The sequence below is a fragment of the Lingula anatina genome, chromosome 6, assembly GCF_051362555.1.
Source record: "Lingula anatina isolate TDL-2025a chromosome 6, LinAna3.0, whole genome shotgun sequence".
Classification (NCBI taxonomy): domain Eukaryota; kingdom Metazoa; phylum Brachiopoda; class Lingulata; order Lingulida; family Lingulidae; genus Lingula; species Lingula anatina.
The window spans coordinates 9,598,648-9,625,279 of record NC_141772.1 but is presented as its reverse complement, the minus strand read 5'-3'; the positions used below and the strand labels follow the sequence as shown (position 1 = coordinate 9,625,279).

Sequence of the window (26,632 nt, the reverse complement as noted above, 5' to 3'; positions counted from 1 at the left end):
ACTTTTTGTCTTATAGTGAGATCTAACATGATTTTTGGCAAACTATTATATTTATCCAAAACCCCGACCTGATATACAAAAAGAAGATGCAGTATGATCTTATGCAAATAACATGACAGCATATTAACAAAGAGGAGGTCCCTTTTAATTGTACACCCAATTTTTAACCAAGAGGTGATTGATAATAGTAGATTGAGTTGTATGTTGAAATTGTGTCCATAATCAATTGTAATGATATGGAAATGTAATGTAATGAAATTTTCATATACCATATTATAGATTGGCTGCTCTCTTCTCGACCAAGGATACATATATAACTGAAATAGACAGTATCTTTGCTCACCTTTGTATTTTTCAGTTGCTTATAGTAATAGACTTTGGCTAAAGAAGTTAAAAATATACAATGTTTTGCACAGTTTATCCCTTTCTTGGCTATGTTGCAGATTGCTTTAAATTTTCATATATTCCTTTTAACCCCAAAAGAATACAATCATATTTGTGATGAATATTTCATATCTATTAGCTAACTCAATTGTCTTTGCAAGTTTAGAATACAATCTGTTAAGCGTACAAATAAGAATAAGAACACCTTGTTTATTTTAAGTCATTTATTGATACTGCTGAACAGTGATCAGTAAATACATAACAATAATACCAGTATTTGATATACACCATGGCATATCAATGAGCACTTCAATTCATTAACTTTACAGTTAGTTTACAGGGCACTTGAGTGTAGTTATTGCTACAGAAAGTGAGGAAAAAACATTCCACGTATTGTGAAAAGTACTTGGCATGGTATGCAAACTACGAGTTTGGCATTCATAAAATAATACTATTTTAATTATCTTACCAACAAACTATTTTGTGATCAGTCATTTAGAAGTTTTTAGAGAACATTGCTTTAAAGTTACAATGACAAAATCCTTCAAATCCAGCTACAATAATAATTGCCCAAAGGATCTTAAAGTGCAATTCATTTCAGAATCTCATAACGTCTTTCACTTTAATACTGGTACAAAGCAAAATATCACTTGATAGTTATCACTGTTAACTTATTCAACAAATTACTCGTGTTGGCATCAACATTTAAAGTGGATGTAAATACAATTTGTAACCTCCGTAGCCTTTTCAAAACTACTAACATTTGCTACAGTCAAAATAGAGAATTATTGCAAATAGAAAATACAACAACATTAATATTTATGATACAAAAAGGATCAGTCTCAACATGACCTCTTTCAAGTAAAAAAATTAATACACATTTCTCTGAGGCACAATGGAAGAGGTGGTTGGTGCAATAAATACATTTTTTTCTGATTCTTTCCAATAAAATTATGCCTCTTTGGAATCAATGATGAATAACTCTGATATCCAGTGTTCTGGTCAGAGTTTCCACCATTAATTTTGTGATCACTAAGATCAGTGACCATTTGTTAGCTGCAGTTAAAAACCAACATTGTCAGAGCAGTCTCGAGTTTTATCGTGTTGACGTGTTAAACTGCATAAAATACGAAGCTGTGGGTGGATTTGTGTAAACTTCCTTGTATAAATAGTCCTTGCTTGCCTTCTGCTCTGAGGCAAGGCGACGGTTTTCTTCTGCTTGCTGTTTCAAAATTTCCTTCTTTTGCCTATCTAGTTCCCGCTCAATAAGCATGCCTGCACGTGCATGCGCTACACGATGAGCATCCCATTCTTTGTTTCTGAGATCTTCCTCTTGTCTCAAACGCTGAAAAAATAATGCAATGTAAATTACGCATTGTTCTTTATATCTTTTGACTTGAATTCCTCAGATCACTCTCTACTGTCAATTAAATATCAAAATTTATACAGGAAAGTCATGACTTAAATTTATTACAGTCTCTACTTAACATCTTATGATCAAGTTGTAATGTAAAACTCAAACTTCATGCACAATTTTAGTTTTGATGACTAGATTTTACATAAATAACACACTCTATCCTTTCCATTTTTTTGGAAAATGTATAGAAGTAACACAAGGCTAACAAGTAATACTACTATGATTTCAACTCTTCATCCCTAAATTATCACCACTGTGGCATTTACCTCATTCTCTTTCCTCTGTCTATCTTGTGTTTTCTTTATGTCATCTAACTGCTTTGGACTCATCCCCTTCCAGCGGTCAGTGATGACCCTGTGAGGACCCCAGGCACTCTGAGCCACTGCGGGATTTTCCGTCAGGACATCGCCATAGATGTGATTGGCTAATTCTGTGGCGTTGTCGTCTTCTTCCTGCTGCTTGTTCAAGCGACGTTTCTCTGCTTGCTCTGCAGCCTAGAATTAAAAAAAAAAGGACAATTAGTAAAATTTTTACAATATCACAGGAAATGTAAACATCATTAATGCAGGGCTTGACACTAACTTTTATCGATACTGGCCCGAGATATCGGTAAATATTGCAAGGGTTATTTTGCACATGGCATTTTATTTGCTCTTTGGGCCAGTGACCCCAGTGATTCAATGGCCCTAGGTTGGTTTTCAGTGGCCCAGGGCCAGTGGGCCACCCTTAATGTCAAGCCCTGTAATGGTGCAATTTTTTAATAAAAGGGTGTATTTCAACTTTCTAGAATTGCCACTATTTTCTAGATTTTACATGTATATATTTGTTCCTTGTTAAAGGAAATAACTAACAGAATAATCTCTAATATCTTGCTATGACTACTTTTTAATTTCAGCTAAACAAATATAAATTGAATTTTACAATTATATCTGCTTACCAGTGCATGGTTAAAGTCTTTCTGTGCATGGTTGATGGCTCTCCTGCAGGCTTCCTCTGCCTTCTGCAGCTCCATAGCTCTTTCATCTAACTCCCTCATCTTCAGTTCATACAACCTATCTGCCTTTCTCTGGTTCTCCTCTGCCTGTTCTCTCTCCTTCTTCTGCCTCTCGGACCATTCCCTCAGCTGCTCTTGTTGGTATTTAGTACGGGCCTTGTTATTCAGGTCCTCCCCATCAAATTTCTGTAAGCCGGAGATGCCGCAGCGAGGGTCGTCGTCTGATACTCTTGCTGGCTTGTCTTTTTTCAGTGAATCGGGGTCATATAAATCCCACTCCCTGCGATTGGAAGGCTGTTGGTGGAGTTGGCGGAATTCATTTAGGGCGTGGTTTAGCTGGCGGATATCATGCTCCTGTCTCTTGGTGAGAAGTTCAGCAATCCTGTCACATCTGACTGCATCAGCAGCTGTAAAGCAGATAAGGATTATAGTGGAAATATTCAGTTTACGAAATCAAACAAGGATATTTTAAAATAAATTTTGTATTAAGGTTAATAAATACATTATTATTATTAATGATAATAATAATTCACACAAATTGATTGGAATATCAATCGTTTTCCTCCAAATTTGTACTCAATAGAATGTGCAAACAAGAAGTACGGAATAAACTTTGCTACCTGTATTTTAACCATTCTGATGCTAATATTATATTACTAGTAAAAAAGTAAAAGAAAGTTTTCAAATAACCACTTGTATTTATTCGGAAGAATTACATACCAAAGGCTTCGTGACGCCTCCTTTCCATTTCCTCCATCTCTTTCCTGTCTCTTACTTGCTGTTCTACAGCCTGGCGATCTATGCCGATAAGGCGAACTTTGGCGTTAAAAATTCGCGATTTTCTCTCCTCCTCCATATTTCGTCGCCTCTCGATGGAGGCTGCCTCCTTCAAGTCGATCGGTAGATCCAATTTATAAGCCATTTTAGAGGCTATCTGTGCTGTTCTTTGCCTTTAAATGAACCCTCTCAGGTAATATCTTACAGTTATCACTTCTAACACACCGATTATATCGCGAAACTCTGGAGACTGTTTGTTGGAGACCGGCTATTGTACATGCCCTTTTTGTTGCTACATCAACATTTTAGAAACCAAGGGATATTGTCTATCCAAGGTTCTCATTGGTTGAACTGGGTGCTAGTGCTCTCAAGAAAAAGTATCCGAAATCTTTTTAAATTTGCCAGACATTTTCAAAAAGACATATGCATACATTGTAAATTTATTTCAATTGCTAGTTTTCTTCAGTTTTTTTGCAGACAATGTACAAATAATCAGTCCAAATTTGCCCAAGAGTACAAGAATAGGTTGGGAAGTAATCCAATCAAATTGCCCTTTGCAAACACTTTTAGGCTACATTCCCTTTTTGACGAAAGAGGTCGTTCAAAGTGAAGAAAATAAGCAATAAAGTTGACCGTTGTAAGACAGATAATAAAGAAACATTTAATGAAATATTTGGTAAACACCTCCCTATTATATAATTCCTGACTGCTTGAATTGGATGATTTATCGATGAAAATGTGTTGTGACATTATTCGTTATTGTATTTTTATTTCTTGTACAGCGCCATCTATCAATGACACGAGAACTTACTGACACTTTGTTCCCGCGAAATGTAGGTCGCCGCAAATCAAGGGAATTTATTGTTTTGTTTGTATCTATAAGTGGAAATCGATCGCAGTCATTTAGCTGTTGCAGGAAGCTGGCAATATCTCCAAGATGCCAGGCTTCCTAAAATACATAGAGCTGGACAATTTCAAGTCCTACAAAGGAAAACAGACGATCGGCCCCTTCCACCAGTTCACAGCGACAATCGGTCCAAATGGGTCAGGTAAATCAAACAACTTTCCAATATTTTTAAAAATATGCAGTCTGGTTCCGTGGTCCTTAAATTTAAGCTATAAATTTAAGCTAATAATTATAAGCCAAAAGTGGCTTGTTTCTAAGAATAACTGAAATAGATTTATAAATGCAGGCCGCAGCCGCCGCATGCAGCACTGACTAGTCTACCGTGTCACTGAACTGTGAACAGGTGTAAATTAATAGATGACATTAATTCAAAATGAAACCTAGTTGCATGTCACTTTGGTTAAGTAATGAATTTTAGGTCATTATTGTATGATGGCATATTGCACTTTTCAGCTTGATAATGAATTGATGTATGATTAAATAAGAAGGAGACAATATGCTAAAATTTGGTAGTTCATGTATTCTTAGTGAACCCTAAATAAATGGGGAAATCATGAAGTCTTCCAAATTGATTGTAAGATGCAACATTTGACATTGTTTTCAGGAGTATAAAATTTGTCCTTAGAATCGGATTGATTATGTGCTTATAATTATTACTGTTCTATATTTAGGCAAGTCCAATTTGATGGATGCCATCAGTTTTGTACTGGGTGAGAAGACCAGCAATCTGAGAGTGAAGAAACTGAGCGTGAGTATCATGATAGTTTTCAATTTCCGCATGCTTCCTCTGTTCTCTGCTAACTCCTATTAAATAAAATACATGAAAAAAGAAATGTGAATAAAAAATCAAAACTAATAAATAGTGCATGACTATTTTGCCACTCCCAACACTGTGTCATCACTGTGTTCTCTTGCAGGATCTGATCCATGGTGCTCCTATAGGACAACCAGCTGCTCACCGCGCCACCGTCACTGCTGTGTACTGTGAGGAAGATGGTACAGAGACACACTTCTCTAGAATCATTGTGGGGAGCTCCTCTGAGTACAAGATTAATGGGAAGGTGATGAGAATTTTTGAGTAGAATTTTTTTTATAACCTAGGTGATGTTGAGGTGTGCAAAAAAGTCAGTTATTGAAATTAGGGAGAAAGTGTCTTAGTTACAAAGCAGGAATGGTAGAAATTAAAGAAAAGCAAATATTGTTTTCAGCTTTTTTGTTAATTTGATCATATTTATGTAATGCTTTTCCACAGTCATTTTCACAGCTATTTTTATATTAAAACTGCATCTGACCCTCATTAGTTTTATTATTATTATTATTATTATTATTATTATTATTATTATTATTATTATTATTATTATTATTATTATTATTATTATTATTATATCATCCAGGCAGTCTCAGCTACCCAGTACAGTGGAGAGTTGGAGAAGATAGGAATCCTGATGAAGCAGAAGAATTTTCTGGTGTTCCAAGGCACAGTGGAGTCCATTGCCATGAAGAATGCCAAGGAAAGAACACAGATGTTTGAGGAAATGAGCAGGTATGTGGTGATATTGGTTAAAATATAAAAAATTTCACTTTGCAAAATTTTGTTGTTTTTGTTTTTATTTTTTTCCATTCTTGGACTGGTCACATTAATAACTCGTTAAAGTTAATTAATACTGCAGCTTTTTCAAATTTTTGGTCGTAAATTGACCTACTTATCTGACGTACCCGTCTGCCCAGGTTATATACAGCACAGAATGTAAGGAAAAAATATCTGTTCAAATATCATTTTTGCAGTAAATTTGAAACATTGTTCTATGGTATTTTTCTAAGTTATACTTTTAAATAGAATTCAAATTTTGAAACACTATGGTGGCATAAGGTCGGCTTTTGTGGCAAAGATTTGACTTTAGATGCATCTTAAAGGTCTGGGGAGCTGAAGGAAGAGTATGACAGATGTAAAGCTGAGATGATGAAGGCAGAAGAGGACACCCAGTTCAACTACCAGAAAAAGAAAGGCATCGCGGCAGAGAAGAAGGAGGCCAAGATGGAGAAAGAAGAGGCCCAGAGGTACCAGAAACTACAAGAACAACTGGTGAGTTCTCAGACTACTGGATCAAGTAGAAGAAAATAAAAGATAAAAGCAACTTGTTGATCCTTGGAGATGTTGAGTTTCTTGTGTCTTAGGGGTATTTGCAGGTGTTGCAGGGTTCTCCCCAGGCCTTTATAGCGTATCGGCCCCGATACGCTATTTTTTTTGCCGATACGCTACTTTTTTTGCCGATACGCTTCTTTGAACTCCGATACCCTTTAAGAGTGTGTGTGTGACCAATGCCTTTAATGCCTTTATTCCTGACAGTCGCGACGTAAACCGTAAAATAAAAACGACTGTGTACGTACTTGGATCTCTTGTGTGCGCGTTAAGTTGTTTATTTTTATTCTGCCTGGCGCAGTAATACAAATATAACATCTTATGTTGAGGGCGCGGGACCTGCGTACTGACAAGTTTCGAATATCAACATCCGCTTATTAGTTTCGTCATCAATGTAATTCTGTGAGATTTGTTTGCTTTATCTATATTTTTGGAGAAATATAATAAATAGTCAATCCTTCATGTTATTTTGACTGAAGAATAGTAGCAGTCGTGATCATTTGTAAATAAATGTATCCATGCGGCAAGAGAAAATGTCAGAAAAGATGCAACACTATTTAATACATTAGCGCCTGTCCGGGACAGGTAAAAATTCAGCTCGGACATGTGAAGTTGCAGGGTTGGCTGTCCGACAGACAGGTCATGGTTTATGAGAAATTTGGAGCAAAAATCTTTTAAAAAATCATTTTTAATGCATACTAACGTCTTTTTGTCTCTTCCTACACGGTACTGAAAAGAATGACCTACTTTTGGCACAAAACACATGCAGTCACAAAACGAAGTCTGAGCAAACTTACCACCAAGTTATGAAAGTGAACACCCTCCAGAACTTCATCAGACAAAATTTATTCACATAACAGGCTCACTACTGAATATTTATTTGGTTTAAAATCTACGTGCTCTAGAGAGAAAGACCGTTACAGAAACAACACAAGTACTATGCTGGTTACAAAGCCAGATTGAACTAGATGAACTGGCTATATCTAGTTCGTTGTCCAGGCAACATACTGCCTGTCAATCAAATACGTTGTATGCTATCTACTCACTACAGAACGTGAAATCTTTGGGACTGAAGATCTTGTTGAAATATTGTTTATTTGCCAAAATATAACCTGAAATTTTGTATGATGTTTTCTTTAATGACTTTATCATCACCTATATTATTTACAGTTAAAAATTTAGTGCTGGAATATGATAAATTAACATTGCTGTCATATACCAGTGTGGTATTGATGTAAGGAAGAAATTAGTAATAACAAATATGAGAATTTAAATAAAAAGGGGAACTTTTTTAAACTGATTTTATTTAACTCATATATTTAAGAAAATCAAACACAAGATAACCCCTAAAAAGTTAAATTGTTAACATAAATATAAGTAAAGTATTATAAGATGAATATTCTTTAATTTTTCATTGAACTTTTGAATATTTTAATAAAATTAATCTAACAGTACCCCGGCCCTCCCCACCTGCCACTCAGGGTACATTTTGCTTTGGTTAAACTTCATGTGAATTTGTTATCAAATTGCAGATTTACAATTAGCAGACCCTGTACCCAAAATCCTAGGAGAAGCCCTGATTGAAACTTTATAATGTTAAATCAGACTTATATGCAAGATTAAACCTTCAGGAGTTCACAAGTATGAAAAAACAACTTTTTATCTGAAAATAAATCCACTTTAAGGTGCATTTTCCAGCTCATTTAATTTAATGTCTTGGCAATAATTGCATTAAATGTATGACTACACATATTTATTTACAAAGTTCAATGGTATGAATAGAAAAAATATTAGTTTTGTTGGACAGGTTGGATTGAAATTTGGACAGGTACTCATAAAAGTTAGTGTCTAGCCCTGATTTTCCCGCAAAATTTGGTCCTGCAAGTGACCATGTCGTAACGATTTAATGACAGCTTCAGATTGCATGGGATTGCACCCTTTTTGCATGAAATAATGAAAGTTTTTCCTCCGGAGGGCACATCCCTGGACTCCCCCCCCCCCCCCCCCCCCCCCCCCCCCCCCTTTGTGCCTCGCTTCGCGAGCTTCGGTACTCTCGCGTAAAAAAAAAATAAGGGCTATTTTCAAATCCTGGGGAGAACCCTGTGTTGGATAGCAATGATGTTTTAGATTATTATTAAAGAGAGGCAAGCATAAGGCTCAGTCTTTGTGGTGAGGCCTGCCTAGATTAACAGTGTTCTCACTGATTTTGTATAAGGTTTTCATGTAAGTTATTTAATGGTCAAAAAAAATTTAATATTAGATTTTAAGATATCTTTTAAAGAGAGCCTCCGACCTGTATTAAGGCAGGACACTACCAGTTAAAATGTTTGTGCTCAACAAACTGAATCCATAATTGTTTCACTTTTTATCTGATAATATTGTTATGTGTATGATTTGTTTTCTCCAGGTTGAAAAGCAACTGGAAATGCATTTGTTCAAGCTGTATTATAATGAGAGAGACATCGATGGTCTCAATGAGGAGATGTCCCATAAGAACGCCATCCTGGAGAAGAGTCAGAGGAAGCGGGAGAGGATAGAGGAGGAGATGAGAGAGAAGAAGAAAGAACAAGGCAAACTCGGCCGAGAGCTGCAGAAGATTGAGCAGAAGATAAAAGAGTCGGTGAGTTGAACTAAAATTTGTTGTTTTTCTGAATGGAAATTTTTATGAAAGTTGTGTCATGGATATGTGTTCATGATAATTGGATTAGATAGCTGACACTTTTAATAACATCATATTAAACACTATTCATTTTTTTTTCTCTGTAAAAGATACAATATAAAAAGTGTATCTCAATAATTCCATATTCATTATAAGGATATTTAATTACCAAGTCAGTCTGCTATATTCTTAACGGTTTTTTTTTTTTTTTTCACCAACCAGGAGGTAGAACTTAACAAAAAGAAACCCCTGTATATAAAAGCTAAGGAGAAGACGGCACATATGATAAAGAAACTTGAAAGTGCTAGGTAAGGCTCTTTTAATATTGGGAATTGATTCTTGCATGATGATGATGTATTTCAGCCGATTTTATAAACAGAAGGCCACTTTAACTGCCACTAAATTATCTGGTTAATTAGTATGCCATATTGTCACTTCATTAAATGTCATCCCACTTAAAAAAAGGATATCATATATTTTGATTTGACAAGGCTCACTAAAGAAGGACTTTTTTCCTGCTAAACCAGAATTGCAATCTTAATAATTGTGGCAAAAACTGCTGAAACCTGGGCATAACCAGATAAAAAATAGTATTTAAAAAAATCCAACAACTTTCAAAGTTCAGCACAAATCATTCTGTGTATGTTTTTTTGCATTCTCCAGAAAATCCCTGAAGCAAGCAGCCAAGTCCCACGACAGCCATGAACACGAGATCAAGGTGCTGGAAGATGAGCTGGAGGAGGTGGAGAGAAAGAGACAGGAGTACGAGGAAAGCTTGGAGGAGGAATCTCAGTCCCAGGGCAGAGACTTACAGCTAGAGGAGTCACAGGTACTGGGATATTAATGGGAAATTAAGGCCGAGGGAGTAGAATATTGTAGAATTTAGAAAATGTTTACTGTAGGGGAAAGTAAAACATGGAATTGTAGTGTGCATAGTGATCAAAGTGTAAGAGTGAAAACCCCCACAAATGTTTTCAACAGTTATTAATATGACACTGACAACCAAAATTTCTAACCTGATTACAAAAAAGGTAGAAAACAAGTTGATTGTAGTTACACTGATATTGCTATGAAAAGAAGATGGATGCTGCTTCCAGGTGAAAAGATCTGTATGGAATATAGAAAGCAATAATTGGGAAATTAGTCTTAAATGGTCAACAAGCATGTCATTTTTACTTATTAATACATATTCTAGGTAAAAGAATACAACCGTTTGAAAGAGGAGGCAGGGAAACGAGCAGCTGCCCATCTTCAGGAGTTAGAATCGGTCAACCGTGAGCAGAAACTTGACCAGGACAAACTGGACAATGAGAACAGAAAGAGAAATGAGCTGATGGCCAAAGTGAAACAGAAAGAAAATGAGGTGGAGGAGAACAAAAAGAGGGTGGACAAACTGACAGAATATATCAAGTATGTGGGGCATTTGTTGCAGCTATTTTTTATTTGTATTTCTATTAATTTATTTATTTAGTAATAAGTAACATTAGCCTTGTCTTATGTGCATATTATACGATCAGGGCTCACTTTAAAACACATTACAGTATGGGCATGTAGGATTCTGGTATGACTTTTTGTTTTAGATAACTTTAGAACCTAATGAAATATTTGTTCTTTAAGATTTTTCAAATTCCGCCCAAGCTGTTAACTCTTAGACCTCAAAGGTCATCACACCATTTATTATTGAGGATTGATAAAACTGGGTGGGATTACGGAATATGAAACTTGCGAAGTTTCATAAGATTTCTTTTAGTAATCTCCCTCTCCCACAGAATGGCTGTATTATAGACTATGCCAAGATTACACACCATGCTCTGACTTTTAATTTCAGGACCAGTAACAGTTCCATTGCTGAACAGAAGAAGATAGAGGATGAACTGTCTGGAGAGGTGGAGACAGCCAACGCCAGGGTAGCCGAGATCAATAAAGAATTAGAGTCTGTCATTGAACAGCTGGGAGAGGCTAGGGTGAGTCTGGGCACATAGATGAGATGTTGGTGTCTAAATTTGCTGTAACTATTTTTCTCCATATCTTCACTGAATGCCATTGTGCATTTTATATGTACAAAACTGCACAGTTTGATTTGATATCCATTCTTTTGAATTACGGACTGAGGGGTGCAGTTCCTTATTACTTAATGAAGCACAATTGGATATTAAAATTGCAATGCAGGTCATTACCATATTACTACCACTGCTGCTGCTGCTACAACTGCTGTAGTTGTTTTTGAGGATTATAGTCAAGCCTTAAGCCTTTATTATTTTCTCCACAGGTGGATAGACATGAATCCTCAAGGCAAACAAGAAGAGCTGAACTCCTGGAAAATTTGAAGAGACTGTTCCCTGGAGTGGTGAGTTTAAGTCATAATAAAATGTACTATTGTGAAATATTGAATAAAGTAGAAGTGAAAATTATCAAGTCACCGTTACAAGTGATAAAGGCTGTGTGTTAAATGTACTAGTGCTGATCAGAATAAAAGATAATATGATAATGATAATTGAGGATGACTCATATTACTGTTTTAAGAAGAATTTAAAAACTTTTTTATTTAAAGAATACTTTAATTTATAGCATCTTTTTAGTTTTTAAAATTTTTAAGTATTCTGTTTTTAGTCTATACTGGCTTTAATTTATCTGTGGAGTTTTAATTTTTTATGTAAACAGCGCTGAGACGCATGTGTAGCGCGGTTTTAAAGAAGTGTTTTATTATTATAATAATAATAATAATAATAATAATAATAATAATAATAATAATAATAATAGATTTAATTTAAAGAGGGAAAAATGTTATGTAAAAATATAATCCACTTGATCCTTAGAATACAGTGTGTTACTGCTATATTTAATTTAATTATTATCTCCTCCATAGCATGGGCGCCTCATAGACCTGTGTGAGCCCAGTCATAAGAGGTACCAGATCGCCATCACTAAGGTGCTGGGCAAATACATGGACGCCATAGTGTGTGACAGCGAGAAGACAGCCAAAGACAGCATTCAGTACATGAAGGAGCAGAGGATTGAGCCAGAGACATTCCTTCCACTGGATTATATTGAAGTTAGGCCAGTCAATGAGAAGTTGAGGTAGGGGAGTGATCAGTAAATGAGATGTTATTTTATTTTTTTTTTAAAGGTTAACAGATGTTATAAAAACGGATAGCCTGAAAATAGACAACTGAAAAATAACCTCTTTTTTTATGTACTTTGAAAGAAAGCAACAAGTTTTTATTTTTAAACAGTTAATGGATTGAAGTGTCTTGATGTTTTTCTCTAACATTATATGCAAATTTACCAGTTTTAGAAGCCCATGTAAAGCTAGCTTTTTATTATATTTAATATATTAAATGATCAAAATATCGTAAAGGTAATGTTTGATGATTCACTAATTCCAGAGAGATCCGAGAGCCCCGTAATGTGAAGCTGGTCCTGGATGTCATCCGCTATGAGATCCCCAGTATTAAGAAGGCGTTGCTGTTTGCATGTGGCAGTGCCCTAGTGTGTGAGACCATAGAGGATGCCAGGAGGGTCGCTTTTGGGGGACAGGAGAGACATAAGGTAGGCAGACATTTGATATCTATAAAAATCGGTTTATTTCAGTATTAATTTAAATCTGACGCTTTTTCAGGAACAATTTAAATGGTTAACTCCCCCCCCTCCTCCAATTAATTATTTGAGTAAAACCTTGAAAACCTTGTGCTCAATTTTAGCTTGAAACCTGCATATATTTTGAGACAAAATTGAAAGGTTGAATTTTGTGAGGTTATTTTCTTTCACTTCTCAATGAGCTGGCAAGTGAAGAAAAAGTGTTTTTCTTTGTTGTTTTTTTCTTTTCCTTTTTTTAGTGCAAATAGTGTTATCTAATTCACATGTCACCTAGAATATTTTGATCACTGCTCCCTTAAGATTTTGGTAGATATTACTCCTTGGTTAAATATTAATGTTTTTTCTATTTAGACAGTAGCACTGGATGGTACACTGTTTCAGAAGTCAGGTGTCATTTCTGGAGGTGCTAGGTAAGCTGTGCCTGTTAAAGTAATTCACTGATAATATACCACTATTTAATACTTGTGTTCTGTTTGATAGTAGCAGGATATAAACAGAATCTGTTAGAGGAAAAAAAGATGCCAGCTTTATTGGATAGAGTTGGACAGTGGCATGAATTAAGAGGTTGCATCTTGGTGAAGTAGTTAACTTAAAAAATTAAGCCATGAAAAAATTGTAAAATTGAAGAGTTTATCATTTTTAATAAATAATTTAATTATGTTAGTAAATTGGCTGACCAGTCCATTCAGATCATTCATTACCTTGTGAAATGTCTCATGTTGAGACTACAATGTCGGTCGTTTGCTAATGTAAGGAATATAAAGAATAATAAGGAATACCCTGATATGCTGTCATCAAAACTATAAAACTTATATCTGACAATTTCCAGTGACCTGAAGGCCCGTGCCAGGAGATGGGACGAGAAGCAGCTGAGCCAACTGAAGGCAAGGAAGGACAAGTTGACTGACGAGCTCAAGGAACAGATGAAGAAGAAGAGGAAGGAGTCGGAACTGAACAATGCCAAGTCACAGATCAAAGGACTGGAGACGCGTCTCAAGTATTCCGCCACTGATAGGGATAACACTGTAAGTTATGACACAGATAACACAATGAGTAATCAAATGCAACACTGAAAGTTGTATCACTGACTTAACGTCATGTTCCTAATCATAAATGTGTTAGTGTGTGAGTGTATATGTGTCTGTGTGTACCAGGAACAAATATTTTAATTGCCAATGTTGTGAATTTCTTTACTTATTTTTTATTAGCACATTTAATCTAATAGAATGAGGTTTAAACTTTCCAGGACCATAATTGGCTCAGTTTACTGTTTTCAATATTTAGACATTTTGGCTAAAATTCAATGATCCATTGGACTTTTATTAATTCATTTATTTCTTCCCTGCATTTTTTCACACGCACGGTCTTCCCTCTTACTGAATACTGCCACTGGTATATATTTATATTTGTGTTTGACAGGATCGGCAGATGAGGAAGAACCAAGAAGATATCATCAACTACACACAGCAGTATGAGACCTTTGAGGTAAGACATCTAGCACTTAGCATTCCTAACTGAGTTCTCTCTTCAAATGTCTTTATTCAACCAATAACATTGTGTCACTGGAGAGGTCAGTTACTGAAATGATTAAGCATTTCGAAGCTGAGCACACAATGGCTCAAAACCATTAACTCCCAAATTTGATGAAAAAAAAAAATGCTGATTTTGTACTCTCTGACAGTGAATGATGAAAATGAGAATAAAATAAAAATTACTAATGCTATTAATTTATTTCTTTCTTTATTTATTTATTAAAATAATTTATATTATTTATATTATTTATTATAGCCCAGAATCCTGGAGATAGAGGCTCGTATGAACCAGCGTGCAGAGGAAATCCGCCACATCAAGGACAAGATGAATAGAGTGGAGGATGTCGTGTTCAGAGATTTCTGTGCTCAGATTGGAGTGGACAATATTAGGTGGGTATGACAGAGGTCTGGAAAAAGAAATCTTTAGAGGAGTTTGAAAATATTTTAAGAAGAAAAGAGATCAGGTTGTAACTTGTTAGGTTTTTGATGCATTGGATAAAAGATCGCCAGATGTTGGAATAAATGTGGAATAAATATTAATTTGCACAAAACTTATTGGAAACGGTTCAATTATGCACTTAACTATCAAATTTTATATTGCAGGCAATATGAGGAAAGAGAGCTACGAGCACAACAAGAGCGCTACAAGAAGAGGCTGGAATTTGATGACCAGAAGTCCCGTCTGCAAAATCAGCTGGAATACGAGAGGTCGCGGGACTCCCTGGCCAGTGTGAAGAAGTGGGAACGTCTCATCAAGGAAGATGAAAATGAATTGGAAAAGTTGAAGAAGGATGAAGCTAGGCAGATGAAGGTGTGGAATGAGTTTATTTTTCATTGTTTCTGGTTATTTTCTATTGTTTGAAATTCTGTACATACTGACATAATTGTTTTACTGACATTAAATGTACCATAGTTTAACAAATAGCTGGTCTTGAATTATGTGAAAGGAATGATATCCATTTTATGTTAGTTGCTCTTTTTCACAATTTGTTGTAGATTCAGAGATACAAATTTGGATCTTAAATAGTTTAATTTTTTTGTTTTTAATATTTGTAATGAGGGGTGTCGGTATTTTAAACTTTGGTCAAGCAAAGAAAAAAGTAATATCTGTTCATTCCTCCCTTATAGGTCATAGATGAAGAAATGCAGAACGCGGAACAGATGAAGCAGTCAAAGATCACGGCCAAGTCCCAGTTTGATGACATGGAGACGGAGATTGCGGAGGTCAGAAAGCAGCTGTCCTCGCAGCAGAAGGAGATTGCCGCCATACAGAAGACCATTACCTCACTAGAGACCAAGCTGGAACAGAAGAAAGCAGACAGGCATAGCTTACTGAAGACTTGCAAAGTAAGTTTCCACTACATATGCAGCCAGCTAAAAATATCATGGCACTTATATGTGTTAATATTTTTATTTACTGCCTACTGTAACATTTCTTAATAAGTTTATTCTGGTATCATGTAACAGCTCTAAGATCTAAATGATTCTTTTAAGAATAATCTAAAGAAGGTGTACTGCAACTTGAGCATGGGTGAAAGTTTTCAGGATTACGACTGATTTTGGGATTTTCAGTCTGCAATTTGATCGTTTTTTCATATGGTTTAAATGCGATGAAAAATTGCAAGCTACAGGATTTTTAGTTTTTACAGCTTTTACCCATGAACTTAAGGAAATGCAAACCTAACATAAACAATCCATGCACTTCCAGATGGAGGACATCAAACTCCCGTTAAAGCAGGGCACGATGGATGACATCACCCAGGACGCGGACACGTCCAGTCAGGCAGAACCAGGAGAGAGCACCACTTACGACAGCATGAGCAGCCAGGGTGCCAAGGCCATCTACGAGAAGGAGGCTAAAATCCTGGTCAACTACGATATGCTGGACGAGGACCTGCTGGATGTAAGGATTGCTTTATGAAGGGTCAAAGCTTTGAAAAATTTTTTTTTTCTTTTTCATTAGGTTGATTTCCCAAATATTTTATGAATCTGAAGTGAAGAGACTTTTTCCAATGGAATTCTTACATGTGTGACCATTGCTCAAGGCCAAAATGTAATGTTATTCTGTTGAAAGTACTTTTTTTAGCCTTAATGAAGTGAAAACATACATTAACATTTTTAGACAATTTCTAAGATAAGGGTATTAGAGACAATTCATTTTAATTGTTCACATGAAAATTGCTTTCCATTATAACTAATTGAGTGTCTAATATTTCAAAATCCTGTTCTCCTTTGTGTTGTTTTTTGTCTTAACTGATGTCACAAGTGACTAATATTTTAAATCCCTGTTCTCCTGTGTGTTCAGCTGGTGCAGTCTGATGAGATCAAGAAGAAGCATGACTCTATGGTGAAAGCAGTGGCAGATATGCAGAACACCATTCAGAGGATCAATGCTCCCAATATGAAGGCTATGGAGAAGTAAGGATTATTATATTACTAAAGGAAAATTTACAGAAATTGCTTAATGCTTATTTAATTGATATTGGTGCAGTTGAAATCAATATTTTCGGTTGACAGTTAGAAGTAAGTCAATTTCGAAGAAGAAATTTACGAAACAGTACAATTGTTTGAATTTTATGGAACCTTTTATATCTGAAATTAAGATTATTTTTGTTTTATTCTGTGCTTTACATGGTATAAAGATACTGATATTTAAAACTTAAGTAAATACATAATGTTTTAAAATGTTTTTATAAGTAAGATAACTCTTTACACTGTATTTTTCAGACTTGATGGTGTAAAGGAAAGGCTCCATGAGACTTCAGAAGATTTTGAACAGGCCCGTCGCCGAGCAAAGAAAGCCAAACAAGCCTTTGAGAAAGTCCGCAAGGAGAGATATGATCGCTTCATGGCATGCTTCGAACATGTGTCCAACAGGATTGATGAAATTTACAAGGTAAATTCATTAATAAGAAGATATTTCATAATAAGAAATTCATTAATAAGAAGATATTTCATAACTTGAAAAAAGAAAATGTGAACATTTCACATTTCAAAACATTTTATCTAGACCAAGGTTAAAGGGTGATTGTTATTTATAATATTTTTATGTAATACTATATAATACTCATTTCATTGTGACAGAGGAAAATGCAGCAACTTCAGCCCCCATCTAGAAAAGAATTATAAAGTTTTGACTGTTACTTTAAGTTGTTTAACATTCCTACATGCCTCAAACTTGGTTTTTCCACGAAATAAATCTTTCTTACTTAATTCAGCTTTTATGAAAAAAAAAAAAAAATAACAACAACAACTAAAAATGACAAGTTTCTCTGCACTTGTTCCCATTGCTCCAGGCTTAGTCCAAGAACCAGAGTGCTGAGGCATTACCTAAAAACATTTTGTAGAATTTTTGCTGCACTAGCTGTTTAATGTGTTTAATAATCCCATTTTCTCCAGGCACTATCAAAGAACCAGAGTGCCCAGGCATTCCTTGGTCCAGAAAACCCCGAGGAGCCATACCTGGACGGCACCAACTATAACTGTGTGGCGCCAGGGAAGAGGTTCCGTCCCATGGACAACCTGTCTGGCGGAGAGAAGACAGTGGCAGCCCTGGCGCTGTTGTTTGCCATCCACAGTTTTCAACCAGCACCATTCTTTGTGCTTGACGAGATTGATGCTGCTTTGGATAATACTAATATTGGCAAAGTAAGGGGGAGAGTGAATATATTTCAGATTAATAAGTTTTTTGTAATATAACCTTCAAAAAGGGGAAAAAAACTTGTCTTTTGCAAGGTTTCTGTTGCATTCTTGTTAAACCTTCATTAAGATTGCAACCTCTTGTTCCATTTCATAGGAAGATTACCAAACTGCAATGTAATAATACAGCCCAATATTTATGATGTTGTTAAATGAAAACACATGCGCTCTTTCACACATAATCAGATTTGTAATGGTGAAGAAAATCGGTCAGATTCAGCCATCCCTGTTAAGGGTTTAATAGTTTAACAATATGTTCCCATATTTCTCCTCAGGTTGCCCAGTACATCAAGGACCAGTCAGAGGGCAGCTTCCAGTGTATAGTGATCTCCCTGAAGGAGGAGTTCTATAACAAGGCTGATGCCTTGGTGGGAATCTACCCAGAGGTATGGGGACTGGAAATGTTTACTGTCATCAGTGTAATTTGGCAAAGGCTGAAAACATTATGGAGAACTTCTGTGGCGCTAGTTGTAGAATGAATGTTGAGTGATGGATATTGTATGAGATCACTGAATGAAATCACTGTCTTCTTCAAACAGAAGGAGAGAGAAAATTCATCCATAAATTTTCTCGGGTTTTTGTAAAAGGGTAGTTTGAAAAATTAATATCTTTGTTGTATATCTTAAATTGTAATTTTTACCATGATAACTTTTCTCTTTTTGGTAAGTAAATATACAGAAATCATTATTAAAGTGCAAATTTTTTAGTAATTTGTTACCATTTTTCCTTTTCCAGCAAGGGGAGTGTATAGTAAGCAAAGTGTTGACACTGGATCTCACAGATTATGCCATGGAAGCTGAATAGGTGGAGCCACTTGTCACATTGCAGACAATATAGGGGGAGCTGCTAGCAGATATTGCAGTGTAGGATTTGTGAGTGAAGAGCACAAAATGTGGTCACAATGTGTTCCATATGATAATAAAAGAAGAGAAAATGGACATTTTGCAATAACTTGCTATGCTTTGGGCATTCCTTTGGATCTAAAATTAAAGTGGGAGGAGATTTTGAAAAGAATGCATGTGTATTTTATTTGTTAAAAACAGATGGAAGCATTTTCTTTTTTAAAGTGTAAAGATTTATGAACCCAGGATTGAAAATGTTAATGTGTTAAATGTTTAAGTTGATGTTTGTTTGATATAATGTCAGCAAAGTAAGTCGATTCTTTTACAGTTTTTAAGATTTACAAGTTAGTCTTGTAGATCCATGTCAAAGTTTATTATGGCATTATGTATGATGTCAGATGGAGCTTCTTTGGTCTAAAATGAGAAATTATGTAGGTATTTTAAGACTTTTAGGATGCCTCTGGACATAACGTTAGAAAGTCTTTTATTCAAGTTGACAAATCGAAAATATTGGTACAAAATGGATTGTCAAAATTGTAGTTCTTCAGAATCACTTGTGAAATGAAGGAACATTTTTTTTCAATTTAAATGCTTTTTTGTAACTGTAAACATGTTGTTTAAAAGTCTAGATTTTTAGCTTAATATAATAAACATTTATATCACTTGTGTGTATTCTTCTTTAGGTCATTTCTATTCATGTCAAGGGAAACCAGATTGCACACATAGTTGTTGTTCACTTTGTTTAAACAAACTAATTGTTTTGAGCGCCACATTTGAATCCTCAATTCAAGAAAATTAATGAACATGTCATGACGCATTTTACTGAAAATATGGCTTTATTCATGTATTACAGCCTTATCTACAAGAGAAGACATTTTCCTTTTGCCATATAGCTTTGGCATTTTGTACAATCTACGACCACTTCGACAAAAACAAGTTTGATGTGAAAAACACGTACTCAGCACAGACTGTGAGAGCTCAGAGCTATCAAATTATTTTCACAACCATTCATTCTAAGAAACAATAAGGCACAGTGAATGCTGCATATTGAAAATATTCACAATTTCATCCTCTTTAACAAAACCCTATTCAAGGCATAATAATAATAACTTAAGTTGCCTCTTATATAAAAAAAAGTTCCCAGGAATGTTCTGAATATGAGCAACACCAATCTATCAAATGTCCCCAAATGCTAAGATACGTCAGGTTTTCATAATTCAGCTAAATTTAATTATTTTGTTTCTAAAAAAAAGACAAAACATTTAAACTTGAAATAAAAATGTGAGTTTAAATCAGAATAAAGCAAAATATTATTGAAAGATGAATGCTTCAACATCTCATTCCCCCAACTTAATTTACGAAATACTTAATGTAAAGATCACTTTTTCACATAGAGAGTAAGATCATATGTAATTTTAAAAAAATCATAATACAAGAATTCTGAATTCTGATAGAATACTATGTCCTGGGGAGGGGTGCATACAGAAGATCTACCTTGTACTTAATGCAACACAATTTATCTTTGGTACTACAAACTGACTCTGTTTGCCTTTGTACCCGCTTGATGATTGTCATGGGTTTACCTGAATATATTACTAGAAAAGCTAAAAAAAAAAAAAAAAAAAAAAAAAAACTACAAATATAGTGTAAAATCTGACTCTTGGTAGCACTACATATAAGTGTAGCTAAATGATTTGTTCAACTGACTATTGGAAAATGTGAAAGGGTACTTTTTAAACTGACTATGTGCAAAATCCACAAAAAATAAAATTATTTGATTTGTCAATTAATTAATGTGACAGTACAAAAAGATATGTGACTAACTGTAACAAATTAACACTGATTGCCTAAATGTAAATGAACACTGAATCCAATGACAAGTACGGAACACCCTAGTGAAATGAGGAGCACTACCTCAAATGTCATTTGTTATATACATTAAAAATTCGTCAAAAATGTGTTTGATAACTGTATAGCTTTTACCTTGCATTTTCCAACATCAAAAGTTTCACTTTAAAAACACCAACAAATTGAGCAGATATGCGAGCAACAGCTGACAGTTTGAATTACAAAATATTATATAAAAAGTAACAAAAAATGCATATGCACATCTACTTATAATAAATTATGATTATCATAATACCTTGTGGGTCTGAATAATAGGACGGGTAAATAGCATCACAGTCAGAATATGGTGGTATATCTTTTAAAATCTCTTTATATACAAAGTCTATCTATATACATACACAATGTCCATATAAATTTACATGCTGATAAAAATATACTAAAAAACCTCTAATAGAAAATATACAAATTCCATTGTAAAGAAATGCTCACGTTTTACGGTTATCAAGAAAAATAATACATACACATTTCAATGCTGCATTTCACATTAATAAAAAAATATTTCTCTCTTCTACTGCCCTAGTGAAGTTTTTATGAGGACCCTGTGGGTTAACCTCTTACTTAATCAAAGAGGACAGCCTTTAAGTTTTTAAAGTTCCATATAGTACAATTTATTAATATTGCTCTTAACCTCCTTTGTTTCCTAGCAGTTAGTAGTTGTTCTGGGAGACAACAGGTACCCTCTACCCAACTTTTCCCTCTAATTAATCATCCAGCTGGCAGAGTAGTGCCACGCCCCTGTTAATCCAGTGGTTCTCTGTACTGTCAATGGGCAGCTGGATGGACAGGACGTAGTTTGTGGAGTGACCAGTGGTGGACAGTGTCCCTCTTCTGGCACTGGTCTTGTACACTGGACAAAACAGATATCATACAGAATATTAGGAGATTTTACTGAAACTGAACAATATGATTAATCTTCTGTTCTTATTTTTTTAAATAATCAAAGACGATTACATAGAACTAAAAACAGTTTGACACAAATTAAATAAAAAAAAATTATTTACATATTTATTTGCAAGATGTATCCTGCACATTCAATTCATAATTAAAACAAACAATATACTCTCATTCCACCTATTAAAAATGTCAAAGAGAAAGATGCTGTGATAAATAAATGATTCCTTTTTTTACCTGGACAGGTGTACGATAAGCTTTCCTGAAACTTGGACTTCTCTCCTGGCTTCAACCATATCTGTTGGTGAGGTCAAGGTCATAAAGCAGATGGGGTTATGCTACATATATTGTGCCTCCATACTGGGAGTTTTGATCACATTATTACATATTTTAGACACAAGTATGTGGTTAATATTTTTTACTGATAATTTATTCAAATTTATACTAAACCTCTGCTGACTTATTTTCTTCATACGGTAGATTATTGCAGACTATATGGCAGAGGTTGACTTAGGGTTAAATGTCTGAAAAGAAAAATTGAACCATATCAGAAGGGTGGTTCCTGGGGAAAAAAAATCTGAATTTTGCCAAATTTCTTCCATGAAATTCAAAAGTGCAATATTCAATTTTAATAAATCACTGTGTGTTCAAGGATACCACAGGCATAGTGTCATAGAGGATCTTAGGGAAGGACTCTGCTATCGTCTTGGTCTTCCTCTCCCACCTGGCACCCTCTAGGAACAGGCCTCGCACATAGGCACCATTACTCTGCAAAACAGAGAGATATTTCTTCCACCGTAACTACACTCCAAATATTCTATAAAGATCCTCATATATGAAGACAAAACTAAGCAACACTGTCATAGATAAACCCAGGTTCTCTGACAGCTGTCAAGAATAACCCTATAATGACCTTTTTAAGGCGAGAAGTTGACTGCAAGGAACCATGGTTGTAATGACGTACTGAGATTTGTTCCCAAGGACTCTCACTGGACAAAATTGAAAGGGAATCCATTTTTGAGCTGTGCCCGCCCCCTATATTTGATTCTCACAGACATTTGCTCTAAGGGTGTGTCCACAACGAAACTAATGTACAAGGTAGTTTGAACAAGATTAAAAGATTGACACACCTAATGAGTAGAATACAGACAAGCTGGTGATTACAGGAGCATATTAGAAAAAAGAAAACCATGAGGTACTCACAGGTTTGCTCTTCATGGTGTGCTCCTCATCCAACACCTCAAACTGGAAGCCCAGGTGGTCGATGGGAATCTGGTACTTCCTGGCATAGTTCTGAGTCACTCCAGTCAGGAAAGACTGGGTGAAGTAAAAACCAGACAGCCAGAACACAGCAGGAGGACCACTGTAGATCCAGTCCTGGAGATATGATGAATAAATTTAACTGTTTTTGAATTCAATTTACTTATTCAATTACTTATAAGTCTTTCATCCATTCAATAATTGATAAAATAAGTGGCCACTACTGCAAATAGCACATTCATATTGAAAGTCATTCCCTCAGATACGAAATTTTCCAAGTATATTCTTTAAATCAAAATACAGTTTATTTTTGTAGAACTTTCTCCATCAAAGCCACCACACTACACATTTTCTTATATTCATTCTTTTTTTCTTTCTTGTAAAAGAAGTGAGTTAAAGTTAATTGAATTCAAAGGTAAGTAAAAACAAAGGTGCACGTGCCTTAACCATCACAACCTCAATGCCAACCTATTTAGTTCATACCTTGAAAAACTGCAGCCTGGTTATCAAGTCCGCCACATAGCTCCCAAGAGGTTTGAGAGACGGATACGACTTGGCCGCCCACATCGCAGGCTGCTTTCCGACCATCATGGAGTCAAATACGTCCTCCAGTTCTGCTGACATCACAACCAGGCCCTTGATGGCTTTCTGGATGTCGATCAGGCTCTGTCGGACCACAGAGGTGAGACGGTTGAAGCGGATCAGTTCCTGTAGCAATACTGTGTTGATGGATTCTTCATATTTCACTGGGTACTTGGCCTGGGGATTTAGAAGTTTGAGCATTAAAACCAATTGCTATAGATAATTAAATTATAATTTTTTAAAATAAATGTTGTTCAAGCTCAATTTTACTACAGCCTCATATTTGTTAAAAAGATTGTAGAAAAATTTGACCTACATGTATGTTTTCCTTATACAGCAGTAAATTATGAGCTGAATTTATTTAGTATTGAAGTACAGAACCATTTTACTGAGGTGACAATAATGACAAATGTAAAAAATAACAGTATTAAACATGTTATAATATCAGGGTACTGCATAGCACCTCACCTGTACTTCTTCCAGCTTAAAGTCAGGAGGGATCTTAGACAAGATGTCACTGGCCAGCTCTTCTATGATCTCCTGAGATGTCTTCCCACCTCCAGAACTCTGTGGAACAAGTACAAGCAGTTCCAATTAACGCAAATACACACAGTTCCAATTTACACCAAGGAGAATTTCTGTAAGATTTGCAAGTGTGAGTGCAAACATTCTTCATTCAAATGTTCCCTTTCAGTCTAATACTAATGGCCATGCAAAGCAACAACTTCAAAGTTCAAGATATGCATTACGACACCAACACCAATGAGCCCCAACTCTTTATATGTCCAATACACTTCTACGTACTGCTGAATACTAAAGTATATGTACCATAAAGCAAGTTGTTTTCCCATCACCATTTTACAGCTTTAAAAATATGCGTATATTCAAGCTTAGAAAAGTATTTTAATTCAAAATAAGATTTTATTTAGTGGTAAATTTTACAAAAATCAAAACGCAAAATATTAGTAATTTGCAAATGAGTTTTGGATTAATGGTTAAATGTTAAATAACTAAACTAGCAATTGCAGTGTAAAGAATGAAAAATGTGTTCAAACAATTAGTGACCAACACCTTTTCAATCCAGTTCATTTTCTCAAGTAAAAATATCTGAAATGATTAGTATGGTGCACCAAGATTTCTTTTTTTTTTTTCAAAATACGAAAATTTAATTATTTGCACCCTTCATTTCTCAGGAAAATTGCTTCAGGAAAGAAAGGATCAAATTGAAAAAGAAATTATGAAAAAAATGTTAATAAGTTAATAATAAACAACATGTGAGTCAGTGATATTATCGTGGATATACTGAATACATATGGCGTTCTATGTCAATCACCTGCTATCAAATAAGAAGTTACAAGTGCTCAACAGGAAGTCAAGTGCCATATAAACATTAAGGGTACACCACATAAGAAAATACAATCTTTGGATACTAGAAGTTAAGAAGGTGCTTTAAATCAGAGATTAGAGTTGTCAAATTATTTAGTTCTTGACAAAAATGTTAATTCTGTCCACTTGGAGAATACATAAAAAATAGATGGAAAAGAGAAATATGCGATATTCAGGGTAGTTTGGCTAGAAATAAACACATAAACAAAATGACCATTACTTCAGAAAAAATATCATACAAAAGTTAGAAAAAATTGATATGTGACTATGTGAATGACTTTTAAAAAAATGATTTTCATGAACAACTTCAAAAGCAAATCTTTCCAATTCAATACCCCCCACCTTTCAAAAATTTTCTTAAAAATGTAGGATTTTTATAAATGAACTATGAACAACTTAGAAAACAGCATCTTTTCATTCCCTTGCCAAACTTTTAAAACTTTTATAACGAAAACTCCCTGGCCTGGCAATTATTATACAAATTAGAATATAAATGATATAACTAGTATTTCAGTCACACAGACATCAAAAGTGCAATAGTTTAGTCTGAGAGCACACAATGATACCACTTTCACACAATATGCACAGAATGTCTAACCTGGTCCTGAAACGCAATTGGAATACAGGGGAATTATCAACAGAGGTAGTTGAAAAATAATATGAAAATTTGTAAAACAAAGAATATGGAAACTGGGGTCAACTGAAAGTACAGTGAACTTAAAAAATTTAAGATTAAACAAAACATTTAAAAATGATGAAATCTGGAAAAAGAAAATTTAAAACACCAATAGGTAATAACATTAAAATAAAGTAAAAAAATATGAATATAAAAGATAAATTGATTAAGACAACTTAAAAAAATAGATATACTACAAACTATATGATAATATGGCAGTGTCTTAAAAAGGCATAAAAACAAAATTGACAGCGGAAAAAAATTCATTTCATCCCACCCACTAGTAACATAACCAGCCAATCACATCTCTCATTTCAAATGAAAGCCACACCTCTCTGTCATTCTTACCTGTCTTGGCAACGTCAACAGGATCCCATCAAATAGCTGCTGCGTTTCCTGTTGGTCCTTGGAAATGTCTGCATTTTCATGAAGACCAAACACCTTGAGGAAAAAAAGCCATCTATCAGTCAGAACACAACTTCTTAATCTTTTAAGCATGTATGTTTTCTGCCAATTATCCCAATCAAACTTTTAGATCATCGCAATAAACCAGTATATAAATATTCTGACATTTCATGGGAGCATGACACCATTTAACTCTTTAGATACTTTTGTCAACACTACTGCCCCCTACAGTTTATAACGATCAGCCCTCTACAGTGCAAACTAACCTCTGGATGTGGAAGCAATGGCAGGCTCCTTATGTATTCCAGGTAACTCTCATAATTTCCCTGCTTTGGTGCATAGTATAGACTGCTCTCTGAGAACTTGTAATTGTCATCAAATATCATGTCCTTGCAGTAGAAGATCTGAAGCAGACTCTTGATGAGGCGACGATCCCTGTCGTCTGTGACACGGCCGCCATAGTTGCATTCTCCGGTGAGATAGATGAGCGCCTCCAGTGGTGGCTCTTCATACTCATTGATGAACATCTGGGATGAGGAAAATTACAATTTAATTAAATTTGCAAAATTTCATAAA

At 35.1% G+C, this 26,632-nt stretch overlaps 3 protein-coding genes across 8 annotated transcripts in view; 1 reads left to right on the top strand and 2 right to left on the bottom strand.

Moving 5' to 3' along the window:
• Positions 1-590: 590 nt before the first annotated feature.
• On the bottom strand, positions 591-3,886 carry LOC106174590 (RIB43A-like with coiled-coils protein 2). The gene is made up of 4 exons (XM_013556212.2): positions 3,516-3,886; positions 2,739-3,202; positions 2,068-2,295; positions 591-1,729 (listed from the first exon to the last, which is right to left on the bottom strand). The coding sequence occupies exons 1-4, from the start codon at positions 3,715-3,717 to the stop codon at positions 1,481-1,483; spliced, it is 1,143 nt and encodes a 380-aa protein (XP_013411666.1). The 5' UTR covers positions 3,718-3,886; the 3' UTR covers positions 591-1,480.
• A 483-nt stretch (positions 3,887-4,369) lies between these two features.
• LOC106174589 (structural maintenance of chromosomes protein 1A) lies at positions 4,370-19,614 on the top strand. Its single transcript, XM_013556211.2, has 25 exons — positions 4,370-4,621; positions 5,151-5,227; positions 5,397-5,540; positions 5,874-6,022; positions 6,394-6,562; positions 9,027-9,239; positions 9,501-9,586; positions 9,942-10,107; positions 10,474-10,688; positions 11,107-11,242; positions 11,548-11,625; positions 12,145-12,356; positions 12,665-12,827; positions 13,227-13,285; positions 13,705-13,900; positions 14,295-14,360; positions 14,664-14,797; positions 15,011-15,218; positions 15,536-15,754; positions 16,116-16,310; positions 16,713-16,825; positions 17,135-17,303; positions 17,807-18,055; positions 18,382-18,492; positions 18,842-19,614. The coding sequence occupies exons 1-25, from the start codon at positions 4,510-4,512 to the stop codon at positions 18,908-18,910; spliced, it is 3,708 nt and encodes a 1,235-aa protein (XP_013411665.1). The 5' UTR covers positions 4,370-4,509; the 3' UTR covers positions 18,911-19,614.
• A 151-nt stretch (positions 19,615-19,765) lies between these two features.
• Positions 19,766-26,632, bottom strand: part of LOC106174593 (dynein axonemal heavy chain 3) — an 82,953-nt gene continuing 76,086 nt past the window's right edge. For all 6 annotated transcript variants that reach the window (XM_087015044.1, XM_087015047.1, XM_087015046.1 and 3 more), the window contains 8 exons: positions 26,323-26,583; positions 26,000-26,092; positions 24,058-24,156; positions 23,491-23,766; positions 22,951-23,124; positions 22,405-22,515; positions 21,985-22,045; positions 19,766-21,703 (listed from right to left, as the gene is read on the bottom strand). In XM_087015044.1, the coding sequence (XP_086871170.1) occupies positions 21,558-21,703; positions 21,985-22,045; positions 22,405-22,515; positions 22,951-23,124; positions 23,491-23,766; positions 24,058-24,156; positions 26,000-26,092; positions 26,323-26,583 (1,221 nt within the window). In that variant the 3' untranslated portion in view covers positions 19,766-21,557. The remainder of the gene's footprint in view (positions 21,704-21,984; positions 22,046-22,404; positions 22,516-22,950; positions 23,125-23,490; positions 23,767-24,057; positions 24,157-25,999; positions 26,093-26,322; positions 26,584-26,632) is intronic.

Bases quoted from the DNA above. Each gene is read 5' to 3' on its own strand.
- LOC106174589 (XM_013556211.2), top strand. From the start codon at position 4,510: ATGCCAGGCTTCCTAAAATACATAGAGCTGGACAATTTCAAGTCCTAC. The intron at 11,243-11,547 runs GTGAGTCTGGGC...TTTTCTCCACAG, and splicing joins AACAGCTGGGAGAGGCTAGG to GTGGATAGACATGAATCCTC. The intron at 18,056-18,381 runs GTAAGGGGGAGA...ATTTCTCCTCAG, and splicing joins ATAATACTAATATTGGCAAA to GTTGCCCAGTACATCAAGGA.
- LOC106174590 (XM_013556212.2), bottom strand. From the start codon at position 3,717: ATGGCTTATAAATTGGATCTACCGATCGACTTGAAGGAGGCAGCCTCC. The intron at 2,296-2,738 runs GTAAGCAGATAT...TTTTAATTCTAG, and splicing joins AAGACTTTAACCATGCACTG to GCTGCAGAGCAAGCAGAGAA. The intron at 1,730-2,067 runs GTAAATGCCACA...TTATTTTTTCAG, and splicing joins GACAGAGGAAAGAGAATGAG to CGTTTGAGACAAGAGGAAGA.